Here is a 12,061-nt window from a genome sequence, read left to right as displayed (position 1 = left end):
CATCTGTCAAAATACGTACATGCTTGAGGAGAGTGCATATGCACTGCACAACACAGCACAACACAGCCTAGGGATACTTGTGATGAAGGTCTGGTGGATTATTGCATGCTTTAAGTGATTGTGGTTCAAGGGAATGTAAAACGCTGAGTGGAGATGTGTTTATCTTTGTGTTACAGGACTGCCCGACTGCTCTAATAGAGTAATTGTGAATAAAACACAAAAAATAGAAACGTGTTCATAAATATTTAAATTTAATGACATAATTTATAACTTAATGACATCCTTTATAATTTAGTGTCACTTGAAACACTCTAGGCTATTCTAAAGTTTAAAATTACTATTTAAAATGCCAAAATTGCAAAAAGGCATATTTCCGAGCCTTGGGTGGCTTCCCAGCATGCATGCCTGAGGTGGATCCTATCAAATTTTTTAACGTAATGTGGTAAGGAACTCACAGAAAAAAATTGGTGTTTTTGTCAGTTGTGTCCACGTTTTTTTTCCTAAGCCACCTAACTATTTCACAAAGATGGAGATATGTGGTATAGTGCCGGGAACTTTCTCTTTGTGTATAAAAATTTGCAAACATGCAATATATTGCTTTTTTAAAGCAATATTTTGATGTGTGTGTATGCTAGTCACTGCAAGCATAATTTGGTTGCTATTTTTTGAGTGGATTCCAGCTATACATCGAGTGCTGTATATAACTTGTATGCATTTTAATACGGATGTACCAATCACTGTTTGCTCTCATGTGCTATACATTTACTTCATTTGTATCTAGTAATGAGTCAGAAACTGATGCTGCTCAAATTCAGTACCGTAATTCATTTTTGGAAGTTCTGGATGAGATTGATAACTGATATAGTATTGAATAGATAATAGTGCAATTATACCCCATATACGTGCTCAATAAAGACACTATGTTCTATAGCTACACTAGTAACTTTTTTAGCCATGAAACCACCATGAATAATCTATGAATTTTATGAATTACACATGAATTACACATGAATTTACCCTGAAAAGTGTTCACAGTATATTCATAGTGTCGGGAAATTCCCATGAATTTATTACAATACTCCATGAAATAGCTACAAATGGATTTACACACAAGGGAAACATCAGTGATCCTGCATTCCTTATGAAAAAGTACATGAATTGCTTTGTTACCTATGAAAATATTTTTCCATTCTACATGGCCATGGAAACCCTATGAAAACAATTTTATCACTTCTTGGTGGCACTCTATGAAATGCACGTGAACTTTACAAGTAGATAATTTACATCACATTGATGATTTGCCATGCCATGAAATTCTGTACAACCTATGAAATAACCATGAATATAACTTGCATGGAGTACAGTCTACGAAAACTACATGAATTGTTAGTAACTCTAATTAATGCGCACCATTCGGTACTGCTTAGTAACCAGTCAGTCATAGCAACAGTGAAAGTTAAGGCGAAAGTACTAGTAGTCTTAGTTGAGTAATTGAAGTAGTTTACAACGTGTAGTTTATAGTAAGGAATCTATTTGACTCTTGGGGCTGGTTTTGTTTTGTCTGGAATTGTTGGCTGTTCGTCTCAAGGCTCACCTGAAATGCTAATTATCGCGCGATGTTTTGTTACAAGAACTACCGCGTGGAACAAGCCACGCTTGTTTATCAATTAGTGTTCTACTAGCAAACAAGGAAGAGAAATGCTAATACAGTTTATAAAGATGGGAGCCTCGCGAAAGGTGAAGCTTAAATTGAAGTGAAGGCGGAGGCGATGCTAGGAATTTCACTCATATCGCAACCTTCACCTGCCTTCTCTAGTAAGTTGTACATGAAGTTATAGTAGGTGTTTGCCCATTTCTGAATGTAAATAGTATGGTACTAAACATGCATAGCTACGTTATATCAGTGTTTTCAGCTGCTTAACTGCTAGGGCGGCAACGTTGTCTACTAATAGACTCTTTCCAAAACCACGCCTTCTCTGGGAAAACCATGGAAACTCAACGTCCGCCATTTTGAATGGGGCCAGTGCGTATACGACACACCACTAAACTAATAGCCAATTAATCATTGTTGTACTGTTTTATTATTACAAATACAATTCTATCAAACTCGAAAAGATGCCTCATAATTGCTGCGTTCCTGAGTGTCGTAAGAAGGGATATAGAACGATTGTTGTGGACGGAACAGAGGTTAAGGTTTCCTTTCATACCCTTCCAGACGAAACGAAAACCGATTTAAGGAAACAGTGGATTTCTGCTATTCGACTCGATGTTGGTAAGAAGCTAGCTAGCTACTAGTTAGGCTAAAAATCGATAATTTAACGTACGTAGCTAGTAAATAGTAAGCTAAGTAGCTATGCTAGCTACATATCTGATTTGCATACTGTAGGTCCGGACTTTCAGCCAGGAAAATGGACAAAAATATGTTCACTTCATTTTGAACCATCCGATTTTTATAACTACTGGAGCAATTACAGATCTCTAAGGGAGGATGCTGTGCCATCTATATTCTCATTCAAAGCGAAGCCAGTGAGTAGAAAAACAAGGGTTGCTCTTGGTCTGCACCGTCACGTTCCAAACCATGAGGCCACAGATAAATCATCCTTAACCAGTGGAAGGTGCAAACGGTAGTTTGGATCAGAGTATGACCAGTAATGCTGCAGACAGTACCACTCTGCAATTGCTGCAGTCTGACAATGGTGATGACCATGATGCTCAGGATGGCATATGCACATGCATTTGCAGACAGGAGGTCCAACGGCTAGAGAAGGAAGCTATTGAAACAAGTGAAGAGATCAGAAAACTAAAGCAGCAGCTTAAAGAAGCACATGATGATATAGCTAGATTGACACAGCAGGTAAAGGATATAAGCACAGAATCCAGCAGATACCAAAAGCTAGCTGAGGAGCGCAAGTTTTGTTTTTCTAACATAGAAGGGTCAGACAAGGATGTGCAGTTTTATACAGGATTGCCATCAGCAAGCATTTTTTATGAAGTGTTGGATTATGTAAGTCCAGGCAGAAAACGATCTAATATTGTTTATCATGCTACAGCACAGCAGTGGGCAAATGATCAAGAAAGAGGATCAGAGCCATGTCAAGCTACATGGAGAAATTATGAAGTTAATGCAGGACATCCAGCAAATCTAAGCCAAATTGATGAATTGTTTTTAACATTGGTTCGATTGCGGCTTAATTTGAAAGAGCAAGATTTGGCCAATCGTTTTGAAATTTCATTGTCATCTGTGTCCAGGATATTCACGACCTGGATAAACTTTTGTTACCTTCGCCTAGGTTCACTACCTTGCTGGCCAGACCGGTCAACAATTCGTAATACAATGCCAGCTTCATTTAAAGAGTTATATCCCAACACAACCGTGATATTGGATGCAACTGAAATTAGAGTGAACATTCCCTCCTCACTGCTATTGCAATCCCAAACTTACAGTAACTACAAGTCTGCAAATACATTGAAAGCACTAGTAGCTATTAGTCCAGCTGGGCATGTTATCTTTGTTTCATCACTTTATACTGGCTGCATTTCAGATACTCAGTTGGTTGAGCGATCAGGGTTCTTGAGTCAATTGCAAAGAGGTGATGAAGTAATGGCAGATCGCGGTTTTACCATTGAAGACTTGTTGGTGCCACTTGGAGTAAAGTTAAACATTCCACCATTTTTGGGCAATAGAGACCAGATGGAAGGAAGTGAGGTTGTTGAAACTCAGCAAATTGCTTCATTGCGAATTCACATTGAGAGAGCGATTCGTCGAGTTAAAGAGTTTGACATTCTCTCTGGTGTGATGTCTGCTTCAGTTGCCCCTTCAGCAAACCAAATTTGGACAGTATGTTGTTTATTGACAAATTTTCAAAACCCTTTAATATCTTGTTAAGTACTTAAACTGTAAGTGTTTTTTCCCATGTGAATGTTTATTGCGATCTGTTTAAATTACAAATGATCTATAGTTGTTCATATAATTTAGTTACAATGTTCAAACAAGCTGGTGAAATTATGACAAATTATAAATTATTATTGTACATAGAATACTAGCTAATAATGTTAGCCATGTCTGTCAGTTAAATTTCTTGTCTACTGCATGCATTAGGTAAGATGTAAGTAAAATAAAAGTCAGTTAACCCTGTTTGTGCTTTGTCCCAAAATTCATCATTAAATCTTATTCTTTCTACTGAGTGGTTTTTGAAAGTGTATATCATAAAATCACACCACTGTACTTTTGCCAAAGCCATTTGTCTTTGTACCTGATAGTAATGTTTGTGCTCGTGTTTTAAGGTAACCATACCATTGCACAACTCAGCAAAAAAGTTTGGATCACAAGCAGCTTCTTCCACTGGATAATCGGTAGGTGTATGGGCACTTAATCTCCAGCAGTCCAACTGAAGGCTCTGATATATCATATACTAAGGCATCTGGTGAAGCATCAAGCCATGGCAATGAAGGGTTGACAACCAATCCACAAGTTCTGACTGTAAAACCTGTCTGTGAAGCATAAATATTCCGAGCTTTTGCTTCATTGTGGAGACCATGGCTAAGCTGGGCAGGTAAAGAGGCATAATCTTTAACTTCAAAGAAAGACTTGACAAATGGTTCAGTGGGAAGTGAACGTCTCAACAACACATCACCAAAGCGGGATGCTGTCACTCTACCTACTCTCGAAACCTGCCACTTAGCTGATGTTGACTGCTGTCGTGTGCTTTGCTCAAGAGTATGGGCTTCCTCCAATGTGACTCTTAACTTATCCAATACCAGCTGTTCCTGGTCATGACTAATTGTATACACACATGGTACATTATTTAGTATATCTAGTGGAAGACATGGTAATACAGTTTTAGCTGGTTCCAGTCTATCTCGTCGTGTAACTGGCTCATACTCTAAACTCTGGTATGATAAAATACGGAACAGCTCCAAATGGAGTTGTTATCAAATGTTCAGCAGAGCTGTTCATAAGAATCTGAGCAAATGCACAGGTTGGCTTGTTTAGAACTAAACCTTCTTTTAGCTTCAATTGTTGTTCATGGTTATACTCCTGTATTACACTGGCCCTTGCTTCATACAAGCTACAAACAGCTGGAGTTTTCTTGTTATCTATAACTTGCTTTGCCTTGCAAAATGTTACAGTCATCACTGGCTCTGCTTCAATGTGGACAGACCTAGGTTTATGCCATGTTTGTTGCATTTGTGTACAGCACAGATCATCTGGAACAGCCTTAAATTTCATCATGACATAATGAATGATTTGCTTCAATAAGCCAATGACATGACTGCACACTCCAGCTTTCCCAGCCACACATGAACAAACAGCATTGGTTACACAGCATGGATATTCACTTGTAATGGCAACTCTAACCTCATGCATTGCATCATGTTTCTTTTGGCTGTGGTAACAGCGGGCTTTTATCCAAGCAACTCCATCTTTCAAGCAAAACATTACATATCTCCCAGGAATATATCCCTCCATAAAATACTGATACCCTCTCTGCAAAGTTGAATAATCAATATTCGTTGATTGGCTACTTGTCTTCTTTTTAGGTTTAAACTGTTCCCCGGAAGCTTGCAGATGTGTAAGAATGATGTCATCAGTAAGTAATGGAGGTAACACCCCTACTATCTGCTGTGTGTAGGGACCTTTTGGCCATGAACTTGACTCATCACTGGAATTGGATTGTGCAGACTGCAACTGGTAAGATTGCAAATCAGTTGGCACTGCAACAGCAGCTAGACGAGCTTGTGTATATTTCTTATCAGGATCAGGATCAACTATGTTCTTGTCCCACCCATTATGAATATAAGCTTTCACCCTGTAAAAATAGAGTTACAGCTATTGAAGGACACAAAATTTTCGAGTCTATACCATACAGCTATCAGTGCATATACACTCGAGTATAGGTAGCTATAGCTATACATTATGATGTGTAGCCTACTACAGCTAGCTATATACATGCACATGACATCAAGTAGCAGCCGGTATGGCTAGCTAGGAAGCTGTAACCTCGCTAAATGCTATGTGTATACGCACACTGCCATTCCTAAGCTAGCGTGAGTGCATAACTATAGTTAGTAGCTAGCTACCAAGACAAACCGTTGCACGAAATCGCTCTTAGTTTTTAACTTCGCCAGCCCACTGGCTCCGCGGCAATGTAACCAAAACTTCAATTCTGCTATCTTTAAAGCCTCTGGTGGTCGCTCCCCCAGTGATGCACCAGGTATGTCCGCTTCCATCAACTGGAATTCCATCAACCGCACTCGTTATTCAAGTGGTAAATAAACTATTAATTATACCGTGGCCCCATTCAAAATGGCGGACGTTGAGTTTCCATGGTTTCCCCAGAGAAGGCGTGGTTTTGGAAAGAGTCTATACTAAGTTAGCACCCTATTTAAATATTATTAAGATGCACTAGGCTACAAACTTTCAAGGGTTACCACTAAGGAATGGGACAGACCAGATCAAATGAGCTACATAGAACACTTTGAAAGTGCTACATTGCTTTATTACATGTTGCTAGTGCAGCAACATCGGTGAGACCAAGGGAGAGAATTGGAAAAGTAAATGTGTTCAGTTATCGGTATTGCCATATTTCTGACTCCTGAATCAAAGACCAATTTAATTACACATGATGTCCTGAGTAGTGTCAGGTGTTTGGTGAATCAATACTAATTGTTCCATTCTGTGTTTGATGGTTCCAATTAGCAAAAAGTAGCCATAGGATATGACAAGATACACATTCAAATCTATTTGATGTATGGTACAGTGGTCACTGCAGCATTTACATACATCTTTTTAAAATTAACCTATAGTTTACAAACTTACTTAGTCACCTGATATGTTAACTTAATCAGCTGCGCATGTTCACTTAGTCACCTGTGTGCCCTCAAGAAATTTTGTTTGATAATGAGGAACTGGCTAATTTTCGCTGTCATGAATTGTTGAGTAGCGTTTTGGGAGCAGAGTTGGACTTAAATGCTTATTGCTAATACTGTAGTACTCTTCTTCTCTGCTTAATTTTGGATAAATGCTAGACTAAGCACATCTTAGCAAATCAACTTAGATATTTATATGCTGTTAGCTACTCTGTGATCCCAGAACTTTCAAATAAAGATACGTGCATAATAGCAATACATAATGGCAGATTTGTGGTCCATTATCGTAGTATGGGACATGGGTATAATGTCTTTCAACTGTTGTAATTCATGATAAGTTGTAATTACATTGAACTTCAATTTGTAGGTGTTTTGGAGTTGCTGCTTTGTGATTAACATAGCATTTTCTGTCTGCATAGACATTATTTCATGATGTCAGATCTGGAACACTTTTATGGTATCTCATAGGATGTTCATGTAATTTCATTGATAAGTTCATGAGATATTCATGAAAATTTTATTGCTAAATTCATGTAAATTTCATTAATATATTCATGTAAAATTCATGAGACATTCATGTAAATTTCATAGTGCACTTCATAGAGTGTTCATGACATATTCATCCATTGTATGGTAGTAGTTTCATGGTCAATTCATCTGGGAGTCATGGGATAATAATTCATGTTAAAGTCATGGTGTTTTCATGGGATGATTCATATATAATTCATAGGGTGCATAAAATTCACAGCCTATGAAACAGAAAGTATTCATAGGGTCATAAATATGAATAACCCGTGAATTTGAGTTCATAGGAAAACCATGGGTATATGAGTTAGTAGTGCTACATATACTTTAATTTGTATATACAAAGACATATTGTGATAGCCAGGTAAAATTAACATGTAGATAGCTAGCTATATAGCTACACACAAATTATTCTTCTGTAGAGAAATTGTATGTGCATTTATTTGGCTACAATAATGCTCTGTACAAACAGTATTAAGTCATGTGATCACTAAGTCACATGAGAAATTTATAGTCAGCTCACTTCTGTTTGAGTTTGACTTTGAAAAGAAATTCCTGAACAGCATTAATTTTCTTTTTATTGCTACATTAAGGATACATACAGGTATACAAGTATCAGTGGTGGGTGATGTTATACCTGTCAGATTTGTTACAATACAGATCACACTAGGAGCATTAGCCACTCCATCAGTTACTGATGTGGGAGTCTGGGGGCACAGCCCTGCAGAGAGACCTTGATAAGTCGTTAAAAACTCAACAGATTGCCATACATTAATGTGATAGAAAGCCGAGTTGTGTTCCATAACTTCCTTGCATAGAAACCCAAAACCTCTTTATACCTTAAATGCTCCTATACATGTAGCCATACATACAATGTACTGAAAAATGAAATGACCTAATAACAATGATATAGCTATATCATTAAGAGTATTGATTGATGCGTGTATCTTGTACACTTTTCTCATTGTTTCAATGATGGTACAGTATCATAAAAATATAGAGGACAAATGCTCAGGTGATCATGATGGACTGGTATACACTCCTTATACATGCTGATGAGGAGGTGGGATTATGTGGAGTTTTGAATTTCAGTATTTCCTATTTTCATTGGGAAAAGAATAGAACAGACAATGCTAATATACGTAGGTCGTGAATTGAGTGTGAACTTACTGGTATACAGTTCTTTTGTATTGTGGATGCATATCCTGGTCACATGCAACTACAAAACAAGGTTATCTAAATGCAACACCTGCATGGATATGCATATGGTTGAGGGCATGGCAAGTACTGTCAATACAATTTGTATAACATGATCTAGACTGTGAAAAATTGGATAGTGCGGCTATCAAATAGATGATGCTTTGATGGCCTATAACAAGAGTTCATTATAATACTCTTGCCTATAGTATGTACACATTGACTGAGAAAGTAGATTTTTTCTAAGCTTTTCAGCTAACCAGCTGACAGTAAAGGTGTCAAGAGCAGACAAGTGTGCTTTGGCTCCATTACAAGTTTGGGAAAGGGTTGTATAAGACTATGTGTTCTTATCGCTTTCTTATAGAAAATGTTTGGAAACTGGTCACATATAATGTATCAGACATTTGAGTGAAAAGATTTTGAAATATTTTTAGCAGGTCAAGGAGCACTAAAAATTTGCCAAATTGGGTATTACCATCCATGAATTATTAAATGTTTTTAAGGGCTCAGCTCAATGCTTACGTTCTATGTATAAGTGTAAAAAAATATTTATGATATCATAGAAAAAAAAGCAATGAAATAAGGTAGGTCATTTAGCTATATCTGCAGCTATACTAAAAATTTACTGGACATTAATCCCTACATTGCATGGACTATAATATACATAATACAATAGCCATGACCGGAGTATAGGGATTAAATGCACAGCTGCAGGTAGTGTAGATGACCTCCCTTGTTTCATTGTTTTTTATTTCTTTGATCCATACTCAAATATGAAATTGATACATTTAATTTTTTGCAACATAACTTATGACTGGTCATATACCACATCAAAGGAAAGAATGGTGCCATATCAAACATATTACAAAAGCTAATTGAGTGACTTCAACAATGGCTATCAACTACTGGAAAGCAATGTGACCATTGGTTTTCCTTCTCGTTGATAGCCAGAAATATGTTTAGTTGCAATTTGATTGCAGAGGCACTTCTAATTGTACTGTTCTTTGTTTGCAATGAGTAGAACAAAGCTGATCAAAGTGGCCATTTTTTACCCGTTATAGCAACAGTGTTACAAACAGAGAACAGTATATGAGAAGTACCTTTGCAATCAATCCAATCTCTACAAAAATTAATGGCAGGTGATTTTCATGACAGCCACCTGCACTAAAGCCGACAGGCATGATGTATGCACCATAGCTGCTGCAGTTAGCAAAAAGACACATCTTAGGCTGCACAGGAAAAGCTACAGTAGAATTGCATGATTCTACTTGTTCTGTACAATTAATGCCAAATTGGATACACTAAAATAACAAGAATAATCTGGCATGATTTTTGTTGCCATAGTGTATTCAATTCAGCACTAATTAGCTAATTCTACAGAGGAATAAACTACTACTTTTGTAGAGAAGACCAGTATACATATTTTCTGCTACAGAAGCTAAAGCCTATATTGAAACTATATTCAGACTATAGCTAGCAGACTATATATTCGTAGAGAGGACTGGTATATCAATAATAACAAAACAAGAAGACTGAAGTATGATGTGATAGACCAGCTATTGCGATTTTAATGTTGATTGCGTTATGCTGTATCACAACATGCTGTGTAGTTAGTATCTTGTCCTGGAGGAAGATAACACTCACACATGCATGCACATTACAAACAATTAGCGTGTCAATCGCTCTCTATCAATTTAGTTGGCAGCTTGTGGCTTCCTGATGGCTGGTTTTATTTAAGTGAGCTGCAGGCTATAAAGGAGCATGTGTTTGTAAATGACAAAAGAAATTGTAATTGAAAGAAACAAATAGTTTATACCTCACAGAATGTTTCTTAAAGGAAGTTAAACCACATCAACAGTTATTTAAGTATCCTTTTGATGTGGTTAACACTCTATTAGACTAATTGATGTGGTATAGATGTAGCATGATTCAATCAAATCAATCCAGAGAGTAGCATGCATGCATGCACACATGCACTGTTGCATGCTCACATAATTATGTGATATTAAAAAGCTACTCCCACTCAATACACATGGGTGTGACTAATATACTCCCCACATGTACACACACACACACACACACACACGGACGCACGCACGCACACACAACACAAACTCACCTAGCTACACAGAGAGAATATGGCTTTGTAGTATAAGGAAAGAAATTTTGTGGTTAGTGGAAGATAATTTTGTGGTTAAGGACTATGCCTGGCTTCAACCCTTTGGAATGTGTTGGTTTTAATCAATAGACATTTATTCCTACACATTACCAAGTTTGGATGGACATAAGGTTATGATTAAAAAAGGAAAAATAATGTATTGCAAACTACATACGGGAATGCAAATTTAAGGCAACATGGTGCAGCAGTGAAAAGACTACTGTTGTTGAATAGCATCAAAAGTTGTCAGCCATCTATTAAATATTGGTGTTGTCACCTGGCAATTTAATATTGCATTCCTAATACATTATTTTTCCTTTTTTTATCATAATGTCATGTCCCGTCTTCTACAGACAAAGTTGGTAATGATAGTCCATAGGCATAGTTTTAAAAGCAGCGCATTCATGTGATATGATACTGAGGTTGCCTACACTAATTCACCCAAAAAAAATTTAATTTCTAGCAGTGATCATGCATGCTGACTAGTACAATCTCGAGCCAAACAGTTGAGAAGCTGTATTTCTGCCATAGCATTACTTTTGGCTCTGTGTGGGAATTTGTTGACACAATTCATCCATACCCTGGTGTCTCAATATCTGTGACTTGCAAGATAAAGATTATTTGGAATGATCTAATGAAATGCCTCAGGTGCAATATGTGACCCTATTTTGAAAAACCATACATTTGGGCACAGAGACCAATTTTCTTTTTTATAGCTACAATGAAGCGCTGAGTGTTTATCTACCTTGTGTGAAAATTTTATGATGATACTTTGAAGCATTCCAAAGATATGGCTAATTTACTATCTAATACATAACAAACCAACTTTTCATTATCAGTTTATGGAAGTATATAGTGATCAGGTGTGACAAAATGATGACAAATCATTTTGTTGACAAAGATCTCTTTTCTCACAATCTAAAATGGATGAAAAGAGATCCTTTAGAGTGTAATCATGTGTTCTTTGTGCTTTTCCTCAATTAAATCACTTGTATTATTGTCTAAAGACAAGAAAATGTTTGGTTTTGGGAATGAACAAATCACCCAATTTGTAAGATAATTGCTGTCCCACGCATTGTGAAACTACTACATGGCCTGATATAATCTCCTAGAATAAAGAAGCTATGGGTGTGAAATTTCATAGCAAGAAGGCTTAATAGTTGCTTTATCAGAATATGTAAAAGGGTTAATTTTTAAAAAAATCGCTGAAATTTTCAATTGAGGATTCCCACAAATTTTGCATGTGCCCAAATGTATGGTTTTCCAAAATACGGTCAAATTATATTGTACAATTAAGCGCCCGCGCGCTTC

General features: G+C 37.0%; 1 protein-coding gene across 1 annotated transcript; it reads left to right on the top strand.

Moving 5' to 3' along the window:
- Positions 1–2,128: 2,128 nt before the first annotated feature.
- On the top strand, positions 2,129–3,927 carry LOC136255323 (uncharacterized). The gene is made up of 2 exons (XM_066048060.1): positions 2,129–2,272; positions 2,387–3,927. The coding sequence occupies exon 2, from the start codon at positions 2,642–2,644 to the stop codon at positions 3,884–3,886; it is 1,245 nt and encodes a 414-aa protein (XP_065904132.1). The 5' UTR covers positions 2,129–2,272; positions 2,387–2,641; the 3' UTR covers positions 3,887–3,927.
- Positions 3,928–12,061: the final 8,134 nt, after the last annotated feature.

This window comes from Dysidea avara, chromosome 5, assembly GCF_963678975.1.
Source record: "Dysidea avara chromosome 5, odDysAvar1.4, whole genome shotgun sequence".
In the NCBI taxonomy this organism is placed as follows: Eukaryota; Metazoa; Porifera; class Demospongiae; order Dictyoceratida; family Dysideidae; genus Dysidea; species Dysidea avara.
Note: the sequence above shows the minus strand (reverse complement) of the source record. Positions and strands in the feature narration are given on the sequence as shown.

What these genes read in the sequence shown, in the direction of transcription:
- LOC136255323 (XM_066048060.1), top strand. Translation starts at nt 2,642, where the DNA reads ATGACCAGTAATGCTGCAGACAGTACCACTCTGCAATTGCTGCAGTCT.